Source organism: Sceloporus occidentalis, unplaced genomic scaffold (genome assembly GCF_023333645.1).
Source record: "Sceloporus occidentalis isolate IW3139 unplaced genomic scaffold, rSceOcc1.0.p SCAF_2, whole genome shotgun sequence".
Classification (NCBI taxonomy): domain Eukaryota; kingdom Metazoa; phylum Chordata; class Lepidosauria; order Squamata; family Phrynosomatidae; genus Sceloporus; species Sceloporus occidentalis.
Window position 1 is genome coordinate 4,957,501 of NW_028316982.1, and position 14,804 is coordinate 4,972,304.

At 44.9% G+C, this 14,804-nt stretch overlaps 1 protein-coding gene across 1 annotated transcript in view; it reads right to left on the reverse strand.

Annotated features, from left to right (window-relative positions):
* LOC149317903 (maestro heat-like repeat-containing protein family member 7) overlaps nt 1-14,804 on the reverse strand; it is a 32,795-nt gene that overhangs the window by 6,255 nt on the left and 11,736 nt on the right. Inside the window, exons 7-14 of the mRNA XM_089513255.1 lie at nt 14,653-14,762; nt 13,304-13,453; nt 11,055-11,209; nt 9,236-9,377; nt 8,168-8,364; nt 3,545-3,682; nt 3,185-3,293; nt 2,298-2,438 (exon numbers count right to left, since the gene is read on the reverse strand). Coding sequence (XP_089369381.1) covers nt 2,298-2,438; nt 3,185-3,293; nt 3,545-3,682; nt 8,168-8,364; nt 9,236-9,377; nt 11,055-11,209; nt 13,304-13,453; nt 14,653-14,762 — 1,142 coding nt within the window. The remainder of the gene's footprint in view (nt 1-2,297; nt 2,439-3,184; nt 3,294-3,544; nt 3,683-8,167; nt 8,365-9,235; nt 9,378-11,054; nt 11,210-13,303; nt 13,454-14,652; nt 14,763-14,804) is intronic.

Here is a 14,804-nt window from a genome sequence, read left to right on the forward strand (position 1 = left end):
GTCACTATCTTAGCCACCAATGAGGGGAAAAAATGATTTCTGGAATATTTTGGATTTTAGAGTTCTGGAAATAACCAATTGGAATAGGAATTTGGGAGCCTTGAAATTCTCATCATTCTTTGCCATTGGATCTGCTGGCTTGGCCTGCTGAGCGTTGAAGTTCAACTACAACTGGAGACCAATACCGCTCCCACCCCTGAAATAGGACTAAGGCCTGTTTCTCCAACTAAGTACTAAAAGATAGCTTTTCTAAAGTCTGCATCATCAAAGCTGGGGCAGTACCAGGATGGGGAGAAGCAATAAGCTGGAAAATAGAGGTGGCCAGTGGCAGATCATGGGCCCCATGTCAGTGCAAGAATATTGAAAGAATCCAGAATAAATTGGAACCTGTAAACCGCTTTGATCTTCCAGGAAAAGCGGTATAGAAATAAAGATTTTATTTATTTTATTTATTATTATTTAAATTGTTAAGACTGATACTGGGAGTGTTAAGGCCTTTTCCAGCCCAAGCAGTCAGAGCTGAACTGGGTAGGGCAGCCATTTCAGACATATGTCTCTTTAGGTTATTTAATTTCTGGATTAAACTATCCCAAACGAATGATGACAGATTGCCCAAGATTTGTTTAAACGCACAAGCACTTAAGCCTACAAGTAACTCCTGGCTTTCCAGTTTTTAAAAAATACTTTCAGAGCAAGGCTTGAGCATTGAGGCTGTTAGTTTGTGAAAGGCCAATACCAGAATCATGTTTAAACAAAAAGAGTGATGGGCATTAGAGCACAATTAGATCTAACTGCGCTATGGTCCGTAAGATCTCTGTAATGGTGAGCAAGGGCTAAATCTTTTTTTCATGAAGAAAGATATTTCTCTTTTGCAATCAAAAGGCACTTGTGCACAGCTTTTGTACAGCTCCGGGTTGAGCAAATGGAAACTAGGATGTTGCAAGGGTGTTATCAGGGTATTCCTGTTCAAAATAGAATCTGCATATGTGGGGCCTCTGCCATTGAAGATCCTGCCCACTACGTACTGCACTGTCAACTATATGCTAACACCAGAAATAAATACTAAATCTCATTTCTTGTTAGTGGGAGGGAGTGGGATGACGAGTCCAAGATGACTTTCCTTTTGGAAGGGGTTAATCCTTTTGGATTAAATTGAGGAAGCAAGTAGTAGATTCTCATGCTCAGATAGACTTAAGACTCAGAGGCTGAGGAGGCTGAGTTAGAGCCCCAGGTGGAAGTTGAGCCTGAAGGCGAGCCGGGCCCTAGCTCTGCTCTGCCAGCTCTAGCAAAGTCTGTGCCGTGTCAAGAGCCTCAGCAACCCAGCCTCCCACCAGCAGAGATTCCAGGCACAGAAGATAGGGAAGAACAGGACACCAAGATATCTACTTTGAGCCAGCGAAGGTCTGAAAGGGAGTGCCTCTGCCGATCACAGAGACTTTATGAGAAATGCTCAGCAATCGGGAAACACCTCTGCTGGGAAATATAGACAGGTGTAGGATGCCGAGCTCCTTTGTCAGAGATTATCTGAGCTTCCTGGCAAAAGCACATTTCTCTGACTCCCTTTGTCTTCTTGGCCTGAAACCTTGACTCTTGGACTGCTGACTGATCTGGACTCCCTGGAACCCTTGACTTTTGGACTGCCTTGCTAAACCTGCCTTGCTGGAACCCTTGACCCTTGGACTGTCTGACCCTTCTCTATTGGATGCTGACTTGGTAATTTGAGAACTGTGATTTATTTCTCTTGTTTGCAAAGACCTTTTGTTTTATTATAAATCTCTGCCAGTTTGTGTGAACCGTTATCAGCATATTTGGCAGTTTTCCCGGACATAGATAAAGGGTCTGTCATGCTGGCTTATGGGTAATCTCTTTTTGTTCTAGTGATTCCGAGGGGTTGGTTTTTTAATCTTTCAATTTGGAATTTTGTTATTTTATCTGTATATAAATGCTCTGCACTTTATATTTAAAATTGTTATTACTTGTTGACGTGTTTCCTTGATGATGATGCCATTTTGTTTTATTCTCGTTGCTTTGAGTTTGGTTCCCCCTTTAAATTGTGGACTGATTCAATAAGATTTGTAGTGCATTGGTGGATCTGCTCCAGGCTTTAGTATGGAATTTAAAGGAGTTAGCCAACATGTTGAATGTATTCTGGGGGAAAGACCACCTTGACCAGCAGCTTTAAAGTTTGGACTAGAGCCTGGAATGGATTCACTGACACCAAGACATGGCAATGCCAACCACCAGCAGATGTGATATGCTGTGATACCTCTCTCCATCTCTTCATTTCTCTCACTCACCTTCTCAGGATGAGTGGTCAAGTGGAGAAGGCCACTGAGTGCCAAGGATCTCAGCTCAACTTGGCGTGCCTTCAACTGCTTGCAGAGCTGCTGGATGATCTCTTCTGTAGCTTCGTTGCTGAGGTGGTTTGTCATGAGGAGCTGGAAAGGGAGAGCTTCACATTCAGATGTGTGTTCCGTTGTGCAACATCAGAGTTCAACACAAGGGTTGTGTAGAATCATAGGATCATAGAGTTGGAGGAGACCACAAAGGCCATCCAGTTCAACCCCCCGCCATTCAGGAATACACAACACTCCCCACAGATGGCCACCCAGCCTCTGTTTCAAAACCCTCAAAGAAGGGTTGAACAGCTCTTACTGCTAGGAAGTTCCTCCTAATGTTTAGGTGTAATCTCTTTACCCGCAGAACAAAAGCCACCGCAAGCACAAGTTACTCTTGAGGTCAGAAAAGGCATTCAACATTGGTAACATGTCAGAGGCCCTTATTCTGATCTCAGCAGTGTTGCCAAGCATCTATAGGGGGGCCATGTGGGAAGGTAGCTGCCTGTCACCGCTGGGTAAGAGAGCCAAAATCCCACAAGGCAAGGGGCAAAGTTGTTGAGAATTCAAAGCCAGAATACTCCAGGGGAAGTTGATAAGCCCTTTGAGTTTCAATTCAAGATTCTGGAAACCACGTTGTGCGGAGTGCTTGACTGAGCATTATGCATGGACCTGCATGGTGCCCAGATGGGTATGGATGCCCACAGCACCTTGAGGGATATTGCAGGTGCAGGTGGCACAGGCACATTGGGTTGGCATGCCAATGCTCAACACCCCAGTTTAGTAACAATGCTGCTTTTTGCTCTGGCAGTTCCTTTTTCCTCCTCTAGCTGCCCCAACAGGCTCACCTCCACCAAAAAAGTCAACACGGTAATGTGTATCTGGTTTTCGTTGGTGTCCAAAATGTCCATCAGTTGAGGGAGCATCTGTTCATTCCTCTGGTTTCTAATCAGAACTCTAGCATGGAAAATGGAAATATTGATAACAGGGCCTGTAACAAAATGTTGCAGTATTGGGTGCTCTTGTTTGGCATTCCAACAACCAGCTAGCCATCCCATGAAGTCTGTTTTCAAAGCCATCACCCACTCCAAGCTTGGCAAAGTTACTCCCTCCCCCCCCTTTTTTTTTTTTTTTTGGATTTCAGTTAAATCTAATTTTTAATCCCAACCAAACACAGGCCTGGGATCTTGAAGAGCTCTGAAGTTTACCTAGCAAAGAGGGCAATTCCTTTCTGGTAAGTTGAGCGATGCAAGAGAAGCTCGGAGCCTCTTCTGTTGTTCATGATAAGCGCCTCGTCCCCGCTGCTGACACGCCTGACCAGAGCTTTGAAGGTCATCAAGGCAAATCTAGATAGACAAAGCCAGATCCTTATTTAAGAGAGCACCAGATTAATTTAAATGCATTCCTTTTGTTGACAGTGACTGATGGTTTATATGTCAGTGGGGTGATGAATTAGGTTTACAATTCCAAGACCTGAGGTTTCCAGAACAAAACCTGAGATCTAGGGATGGCCTTTGGTAACTCATTAAGCATTATGCATTAAGTGCCAACCACAAATGGGATAAGGACCCTTTAATTTAGCATAGCCAGTGTGGTATAGTGGTTTGAACATTGGATTGTGGAGACCAGGATTTCCCTGCTCAGCCATGGAAACCCACTGGGTGACCTTGGGCAAGTCACACTCTCTTAACCTCAGAGAGAGGCAAAGGCAACCCCGCCTCTGAACAAATTTGGCCAAGAAAACCTCACAATAGGGTTACCTTAGGGTCACCATGAGCTGGAAATGAGTCGAAGACACAACAACAACAACAACAACATCAACAATAACAACAAACAACAACAGCTTATAGCCAGGAGGTGGATGCAAAGTGGAGTGAAAGGTGAATCCTGGCACTATAACAACTGGTAAAGAAGGAGGAAGCTAAGTAAATAATTAGATGCCCCTCGAGAGTCAGGGGCATCTAAGTTGCAGCAGTTAGTTAAGCCTTGCAAATTATAGCAAGTTGCTAAATGAGCTGGAGATTTTCACACAGCCCTTTCCTCTTGCCTGAAACAGAGGCCCTTATCACACTGAGGTTATTGGAGCTAAGATCAGGGGTGAGTGCGGGTCGAATGATTCGAATTGACGTTATAATGTGGCTGTTTTATCACACCTGGTTGCTGTTCCGTTGCCCTTCCAAACTGAGGGGGAATCGAATCCAAGGAAGTCATGTGATGCGGATTCAGGCAAAGCAGAGTGAGTGCAAATTGTATTTCCACACCTTTGCATACCATGGGGATTCAACGATTCGAATTGGGACCCTTGCGCATGCTCAGTGGGGCCCTGAAGGCATCCTGAACCTTGGCACTTCCGGGATGAAGAAGGGAGCCTGGCTCCACTTTCACGGGAATGACAGCTTCCCCTTTCTTCCTCCCTTCTATTCTCCCATGCCTGGCAGCCAAATTCAAAGGGTCCTCCGTGTCAGAGCCCCCATCCATTTCATCCACATCTACATCTATTCTCCTGTCATTCTCCTCATCTACATCTCTCCTTCCCTTTGTAGCAGTTGCCTTCTCTTAGGTTGCATCCACACTGGGGAGATAATCGAGTTTAACTCCAGTTTAACTGTCCTGGCTCAGTGCTATGGAATTCTGGGAACTGCAGTGTCCTGAGACATTGAGCCTTCTCTGCCAGAGAGCTCTGGTGCCTCAGCAAACTAATAACTTAAATTATTATTATTATTATTATTATTATTTTAAAATAATAAATTATTATTATTATTTTAAAAATAAAGTATTATTATTATGGGAGTTGAAGTTTGTTGTGGGGTCCTTGGCTCGAGGCTATGGAATTCTGGGAGTTCCATTTCTCCCTCCATCCTCATGTTTCATTTCCTTCACATCTATTTCAAAAACATTAATGTACATCCTTAAAGAGATCTTGTTGCACCTCTGAGACTAAATGCATCTGAGGAAGCAGACTTTAGGAAAGCTCATGCTGCCAACTTCTTTCTTTCAAATAATAATAATAATAATAATAGAATTCAAAGACATATTTTAGAGCACCTAGATGCATCTGAGGAAGTGCTGCAAGAGGCAGTGGTGGAGGACGGCCAGGGTTCGATCCCTTACTTGGGTGTAAGAGAAACCCCACTGGGCAAGTCACACTCTCTCAGCCTCAGAGGATGGCAAGGGTGAACCCCCTCTGAACAATCCTCCCAAGGAAACCCCTTGGGCAAGTCACACTCTCTCAGCCTCAGAAGATGGCAAAATCAAGCCCTCTCTGACTAGGGTTGCCATAAGTCCGGAAATGACTTGAGCACAGACTAGAGATGTGAAGGCCCACAAAAGGAACTCCGTTCCTACCTCTCAGGAAGATTCCAGATGGTGAGGCTGGGGAACAGCAGCTCTTGTAAAAGAGCGCTTACATTGGGCGTCCCTCAGGGCGCCATTCTGTCCCCCATGCTATTTAACATTTACATGAAACCGCTGGGAGAGATCATCTGGAAGCATGGAGCTCGGTGTTATCAGTAGGCTGATGACACCCAGATCTATCTCTCCATGTCTCCGACTGATACAGTGACTAAGGATGGCACCTCTCCTCTGGATGGCTGCCTGGGGTCAGTAATGGGCTGGATGAGGGAAAACAAACTCAAGTTGAATCCAGAGAAAACAGAGGTACTCGCAATAGGTACCCCAAGTCCAGACAGGGAGATTTGTCATCCAGTCCTGGCTGGGGTCACGCTTCCCCTAAAGGACAAAGTTTGCAGTTTGGGAGTACTCTTGGACTCATCACTACAGTTATCATCTCAAGTAGATGCGATGGCCAAGAGTGCTTGGTACCAGCTTCGGCTGATATGCCAACTGCGACCCTGCCTCAACCGAAAGGACCTTGAAACAGTAGTACATGCACTGGTAACCTCTCGATTAGATTTCTGTAATGCGCTCTACATGGGGCTACCTTTGTACCAGGTTCGGAAGCTTCAGTTAGTTCAAAACGCTGCAGCCAGATTGGTCGCTGGAACTTCTAGATTTGATCATATAACACCGGTATTAAGATCTCTCCACTGGCTGCCTATTAGCTTCCGGGCTCAATACAAAGTGTTGGTTATCACCTATAAAGCCCTACATGGCTCGGGCTCGTGTTACTTGTGGGAACGCCTCTCCCCATACAATCCACCCCGCACTCTCAGAACTCCAGGGAAATGCTTACGTGAAGATCCTAAGATGAGACTGGCATCAACTCGCCAAAAAGCATTTTCATCAGCAGCTTCCATATACTGGAACAAGCTCCCGGAGGACATAAGGCTTAGTTCCTCTCTAGATGCCTTTAAGAAAGCCTTAAAGACCCATCTTTTCCGGTCAGCATATCCTCCTGACTCTCTGTAGATATTATTCCTTGTTGAAAGATGCTCTTACGACTGACAGATGTTATTTATTGTTTTAATTCATGATTTTAAGGATGCTTGTTTAATTATATATGTATTCGCAGTTTTATTTATGTTGTATTCGATGTACGGTGTAATTGTGCTGATGGTCTTGTGAACCGCTTTGATCACTGTGGAAAGGCAGTATATAAATAAAGTTTTTATTTATTATTTATTTATTAAAGGCCATTTTTGGCTCTGGTTTTCCTGAATCATGATAAAATAAAATATTCCATAATTGATTTTCTACCTTTTTCAACCCCCCCCCCCCATTTTTACAATTCCCCCCAGATTTTTGCCCTACAGTTGACACACACAAATGCACACATCACTACCACCACCAACAAAGAAGCTGTGTGTGTATGTTTTTGTGTGTATATATATGTGTGTGTGTGTGTGTGTGTGTGTGTGTGTGTGTATGAAATAGATGAGGAGAATGACAAGAGGATAGATGTAGATGTGGGTAAAATGGAAGGGGGCTCTGACACGGAGGATCCCTTTGAATTTGGCTGCCAGGGTTATGTGTGTGTGTGTGAGAGAGAGAGAGAGAGAGAGAGAGAGAGAGGCAGGGAGGCAGGGAGAGAGCGCTCGCTGGTCAGGCTGCTCAGCAAGAAGTTGCAGCGGGGAAGGAGAGGGATGATCGCTCCCAGCCCCGGTTGCCCTGAAAGCGAAAAGGGCCACTGGAAGAAAATGGGGCAAATTTCAGCAGGGCATCATGGGAGATTTGCAACCCGGGGGTCTTGTGATGGTGTTCAAGAGCACAAGCAGAATGGAATTCCACACCAGACCAATCCGCAGTGAGTTTGATCTGACCATCAATGCGAATCTCGTCAATCCACTTATTTAGAACACTCGCCAAAATGAGGAGCCAGCTGGATTCAGTTCGCAAGCTCCACGGAAGCCCCATGGAAGGGGCCCCCATTGAAAGCAACCAGGTGTGAAAATACACGTGAGTTCTAACGTGAATTCGCATCACTCGATTCGAACTCACCCTAGTTCTGAGCTCAAAAACCCCAGTGTGATAAGGTTGTCCTCCAATACTGTACACCCTCATTTTCCACATGGAGATAACCCATGCAAACAGACCTCAAGGTCTAGCAACTTTAGACTGGCAAATCCCTCCAGATTTTAGTGCAAATTTTAAAGGGACTACGCCAGGTGCTGAAACTATTTGGGGAAGAATAGGGTTTGGCACAGAGGATGGCTCCTTTAAAGTCTGGACTATCACCCAGAGCAGACTTGCTGTCTTCAGTATCATGGAACCCACTAGCCACTACTGTGTTCAAGGAATCCTACATTTGCCAGAGATTCCCAAGAAATTTCCAGTTTTAAAATTAAGCGTTCAGGGCCATGGACTGACTTTGCCTTGATTGAAACCAGAAATTTCTGCTGGAGAGGGGCTGCTATGAAGCCAAGATTGAGCACCTGAATGGAACTATTGGGGTGGGAATCTTCTGCTGGATGCAGGTCCTCCAATAGATGTCAATTTCCTGTGGAGTGAAGTAAATGGTGTAGGAGATGTGGCAGAGGAGGGCGATGGAGAGGTTAGGGTACATGGACTTCAGGATCTCCTTGCAGGCTGGAGAGGGGTGTTTCAGGATCTCATAAAGGGCTGCCGTTGCCTGCAAGGAAAGTTAACACAGCTCAGCTTGCAGAAGGATGTGGTGCTAGATGTAGACAGAGATTTACAGCTAGGCCTACAGGAAGACAAAGGTCTACATCTCCATCAGGTCTTATTTATTAATTTTTTTGTTACAGGGTGGACAACTGGGAAAAATTTAGCTTTAAAATGTACTATAAAATTAAATCAGTTTTCCCCCACCCTCACTCCAACCTTCTACATGGCGCAAGACCAAATCCCAGCTCGAGTGTGGAGTGTCTTCACAAAGGAAGGCCAGTTACGCACCAAATCCATCCTATCCCTGCCTAAACTCATCTATTGCTTGGGATTTTGCAGAAAACCCGGAGCATTCCGTAATAAAGCTAGGCAGTTGTAATGATTGTGTTTTAACTATGTTGTAACCCTCCTCAAGCTGCAAGGAGAGACAGGTAAGAAATAATAATAATAATAATAATAATAATAATAATAATAGTAACTCATGCATCCTACTGTGCCAATCAGTGATGCTGCTGCTGGCCAAGATGTTCTCTCTGAGGTCACAAGGCAACCAGCCATATGATCTATGCCGGATGCCTCATTTCTGACTGTTCTCACAGATAAAGTCTTTTAAATAGTCTCACTAATAGCTCACTCTCCTGTATATTTTTCACACAGCAGGTCTTGAAGAAATGGCTTTGGAAACTGCAGGCTCTGCCCCCCCCCCCCAAAAAAAAAAAATTAGCCAAGGCACAAAACTCAAAAATCTCATGGGCCTGTTTTGCAGATTATGTATTCTCTGTGGCTCAGACTCCTCTCTGTGTATGGTCCTTGCTTATTTTGTCTATTGACTTCTAGTGATCCCAGGAATTTCAGAGGTTTTCCTTTGTACTTACAGCCAAAGGACTGAAGGAAGGCTTAATTCCAGTAGAGGTGACATGGAGAGGCTGCTCCAGTAGAGTCGACTGCAATTCATTCAGGACTTTAGTGGAAGGCTCAGTGAAGGCTGTCAGCGCATGCCACATCGTTGTGGCAGAGCTGCAAATGGGAAGACAAGCATCCATGTGGGTTGTATGAAACACTGGCCAGGCTTCAGAATATGGCGGGCCACATATGGCCCCACAACCCCACTACTTTTGGAGTCACTAAAGGTTTCATAGGTCCCTCAACCCAGTGGCACAATGGGCAGGTGCAGGGGTGCAGACACAGCAAATGAAACCCCATAGGAGTGGTGACACCCTGGTGGGGTCCTCATCCTTCCTTGCCACCAGTATCTTCCTCCTCGATGAGGGATCTAAGGCAGTAGCAAGAGCATGCTTTGTGGTTTTGTTGCTGGCCCTGTTCTCTCCACAGGAAGGGAGTGTTACCCCAGGATCCAGTAGTCAATCACCCCATTCAATCTTCAATATCAAATCAATATTAAAAAGGGATGTTGCCAGTGCTAGCTACCGGGGGGGCTCCCCAGTGCAGGAAACCAGCCATACCATAATAGGATATCTGGATAGCTCAACATGGGAGAAGCCAAAGCACTTAGCCAGGATAAAATTAAACCAACATAATCCCTTCACTGAGGAGAGTGAACTTGGAAACTGTTTGCATATAACAGACAAAGGGAATTTCCTTCTGGGAATGAAACTTGTTTTGTTTAAGGACATTCACACCGATTGTCCAGACATCCTTGCATATTTCATTTCATTCTTTTCCCTTGGATAAACCATTGGAAACTCTTGGAAAACCCATTTAACTCCTGAAGCACTGCCCTAAGGACCCATTTCTTGCTATAAATACACGTGCCCATGCAATACCAAATTGGTCTCATCTGAAACTGGGCAGAACCTCTGTTCAGTTTTGACTTAACACCTCAGTAGCCGGTCACCTGCTGCTACTGAGCTATCCTCATTCTGGTAATCCTGTAATAGGAGCTACACTTTGGATCGGTATAGTATTACCTCATAGCCACTCTGCAACTGCTATTACCTATTACCTTTGCACCATTCTTGTGTGTGGGAGTGAGAAAGTATGCTTGTGAGTGTAGATTTAAAAATAAGCTAAATTAATTTGGAAAACCACCTCTGCAGTTCTCTGGGTTTGGAATAATTATACAAAGGCTGAGGTCTCGGCTTTATGTTACCGAAGCCCTCTTGCAGCTTCCCATTGAGCTAAACAAATTTATACATTGAGTACAATTTGTGGGTGTCCTGTTGGGACTCCCTGAAATTTAGGTAAGAGGAGCTAGGCCAGCAATGAAGCTATGAGGTGCAAGCCTTCTGCCCTTCAATCTGTTTTTATTGGCATGGATCCACATAGTTACTTTTATTTTTACATTTTCTCTTCCCCACCATCTGTCTGTCTATCCTTCTCCATCCACCTGTCTGCCTCTTTGTCCTTCCATTTGCCTGTCTGTCTCCCTCTCCCAGTCCCTCTGATCTGAAGAAAGAAAGAAAAAGAAGAGAGATGCTGAATCTCTCAATCTAAGATCCAGGGTGGGCTGTGCAACGGCTGTGAATTTTAAACACCGGAGGGTGTTATTCAAGGTGCTGAGCCTGTTTTGGAGATAGACCTTGCCATCTTGGAGAGTGCCTTTGCAGTCCAGAATGCATTCTTGTCCCTTTTGAGAGTCATGCCTCCAGGAACCACTGTGCTCCCAGGCCAGCTCTGAAAGTCATGCCTCTATCTCCTCCCCAGCCTCAGCCGCCCCAAGGAGCTTGCTCTTACCAATCACACTGAAGGGAACAGTCAAGGAGAGCCCTCACCACCTCCTGAGAGTGGCTGTTGCCCAGCAGGCAGAGGAACCGAAGGACTTCATGCCGGGCCTGGGCATTGCTGATGTGCTCCAAGTTGTAGTACAAGAACCTGATGACTTTGGGCACCTGGAAGGGAAGAAGGAAGTCTTGGCTACATAGAGTCACAGAATTAAGGGTTGGACTGGATAGTCCTGATGGTCCTGTCCAATTTAGGATTGGTTTACATTTAACTCCAGTCAGCCAGGACTAGGTTGGCAAATGTCAGCCAGAAGACCTTTTCTTCAGCTGCCCAAAGACTGCCGAATGACTTGCCAGAAGAGATTCGACAGCTGAATATGCTGTCTCAATTTAAAAGAGCATTGAAGACAGCAGCAGCAGTACCAACAACAATAGTTTGAACAGACACTGGATGGCCATCTGTCAGGAGAACTTTGTTTATGTCTTCCTGCATAGCAGAAGGGCTTGGGCAGGATAGTGCTGGTAGTCTCTTCTTAACTCTATAGTTCTATGATAAATACACATCTTTCAAGGCAACCCTCTCACCCTGAGATGTCTCCCTTTCTTCCCTGTTGAAGAGGAGCTAATCTCTGAGATTTAGGGCCAGGCCGTGAGATCTGGCAATCCTAGCGAAAGGGAAGCTGGTAAACCTACGAAGAAAGAGACTCCACCACACTCTGAGGGAGCATCTTCCACTGCCAAACTGTCAGGAAGTTCTTCCTAATGTTGAGGTGGAATCTCTTTTCCTGTAGTTTGAGTCCTTTGCTTTGTGTCCTGGAGCAGCAGAAAACAAGCTTGCTCCATCCTCCCTACTGTATTTAGCATATTATTTCTGTTATGTACTTGGTGAAACTCTGGTTGGTGCTCAATGTACCATGCATAATGCTTTCACCAGGGACTGCTTCTTGTAACTTCAGCGAGCAAGGCCCACCTCCTGCCCATCACAAAGTCATAGATTTTAATGTGAAGTCAAAGGCTTTCATGGCCAGCCCACAAAAAAACTATCATAGATTTTAGTCCTGACACTAGTTGACACTGCAAACTTTTCCTAGTTTGGTGGTAATGCCAAGTGTCACGGCTTTCTTGCCAAGGACTCTGGGAATGGCAATTTGGCTGTGATGTCTGATGGAGGCTGAGAGTAGTGGGGTATAGCCATGACCAGGAACAAAATGAAGACATTGCCTCTACCAAATAAGAGTGCTACCCTGTCTCTCCATGAAATTTTTCTTTAGTCCCAAATTTTGTATCATTGCAGTAATTGAAAACTTCAATTGAGAGTTTGGACATGGAGTTTCGGTGTCCAAAGAAAAGGGACAGGTAAAGTGATATGAAGAGAGTAGAGATCAAGATGTAGTGGAATCCTGGCTCAGCCATGTAAACCCATTGGGTAACCTTGAGCAAGTCACACTCTCTCAGCCTCAAAGGATAGCAATGGCAACCCCCCCCCCCAAAAGGAACTTGCTGAGAAAACCCCATGTTAGGTTTACTTTAGGGTCGAAAGTCCAAAATGTCTTGAAGGAACACAATGACAACAACAGTGGGATGCCAAGGGAACGTGAGCACAGCAAAACAGAGAAGAGTTCTAGGTGTGAATGATTTTCAAAATCTCACTTTCTGCAAGGCTTGAAATCTGGGAATGGGAGAAAAATTTTGTGGTGGCGGGAGCAGAATTCTTATTTGGGGGTAGAATTATTGGGGTAGAATAAGCTTGGAGAGTTACTTCAGGGAAAGTGGGAAATAGTGGCATAGCAAAGGTATCCGCTACTGAAGAGAGTGGCAGGATCATGCCCATCCAGCCGGCCATTATTTATACAAGGGCAGAGCAGCTGAGGAAGACCATGTTAGACTAATCCAGGATCAGGTCTTCTCACATATTTGTGAGAAGTGGTTTGAGCATTGGAATATAACTTTGGAGAGCAGGGCTCAAAATCCCCACTCAACCATAGAAACCCACTCTCTCAGCCTCAGAGGATGGCAATGGCAAACCCCCTCTGAAGAAACTTTCCAAGAAAACCCTGTGATAGATAAGTCGGAAATCACTTGAAGGCATAGAACAACAATAACACAGTCAGCCGCAGCTCTTTAAAAACCCTCCTCTGGCTAAAGAAGCCACTGGCAGCCGGAAAGAGAGGGCATCATGCTCTGGGTTTTAATCTAAACTTTAAAGAAACTATTCAAGGCGAGGAACTTCTATTTCTCCTATGAGCCCCCTACTTATTTTACCTTTACAAAATTGGGCTTAGGGTCCCTCAGCATGGCTTTCAGCATATGGAGGGCAGCCTTGGTGCTGTGCGCAGTGTTGTCCCTCAGGCCCTTGATGGCCGTCGTGATGAAGTCCATCTGGTCATCAGGCCGGAGGTATTTTTTGAATATCTAAAAGAAAAAAGGAAAAGAAGTGCAGTCTGAAGCCTGTAGGAGACCTACTGTCCCTCTTAGATGGAAGCCAGGAAAATGGGGAGTAAAAAAGTGGGGTCACTCAGTCCTCTGGTTGCTTCTCATCCCCTGATCTTTCCATTGGAACCAGCCTCTCCCCCCCCCCCCCCCCATTCTGATAGGATGGTTGAGCAGTCCCCTCAAAAATCTACCAATTCTGAGCTTCTCAATTTTGGGGATAAGGTTGCATGTTTTTTCCCCTGCCCTAATATGTGGGGTTATATGGTGATGGGTTATGTGGTTAGGGTTAGGAGTTAGGGTTTAGGGTCAGGGTTGGGGTTGGAGTGTAGGGTTAGGGTTAGGGATAGTAATATAGTAGTCATATATGCATATGCAACTCCTTATCCTACAAAATTGGAGAGCTTGGGGTTGGTAGATTTTCTTCAGCCGCCCCCAGATTGTGGAATGACCTGCCGGAAGAGATTTGACAGCTGAATACGCTGCCTGAATTTAAAAGAGTATTGAAGACCAGATTCTTTTGGCAAGCTTATCTGGATGTTTTTTAAATTGTGAATTTTAAATAATAAATTTTAAATGTGGATTGTTTTAATATGTATATATCCCATTTGTCCTTTTAAATTGATGTGTATTTTAACCGATGTCATGTAACTGATAATGTTTCTCTGTTCATTGTTGTTGTTCCCCACCTCGATCCATGGGGAGGGGGGGGTTAGAAGGAATAATAATAATAATAATAATAATAGAGTGCTATTATTATTATTATTATTATTAATAATAATAATATTTCGAAGGGTGAGCTCAGACCCAGGTGCTTTGATAATATAGGAAGGGAAGTGAGCTTGCTCAACTGGTTCTGACAATGAAAATCATCAGACTGGATCTATCTCTTCTTAGTGGCTCCATCTGCACTGCAGAAACAATCCAGCTTGACACTACTTTAATTGCCATGGCTCCATGGTGTGGAATTCTGGGAATGGTAGTTTAGTGAGCCATTTAGTCAGAGAGTTCTGGTGCCACAACAAACTATAGATCCTAGAATTCCATAGCATGGACCCATGGCCGTTAAAGAGGTACCAAACTGCATGATTTCTGCAGTGTGGATGAGTTTTAACTACTAAAGCTTGCTTTGTTTTTGTTTTTTGGAACTTGGAGTTCCGCTGGATTTGACGAGGAGTTACCATGGAGGTGAAGCTGATGTCCGAGAACCAGGCCAGCCAGAAGATCTTCTCCTCTTCCCACTCCTGTAGAATTTCCCGATACTCTGGGTCATCTTCACTTTTGATCAGGCCTGGAGAAGACCAGGTGCCAGCATTACCGAGTATCCTCTTGG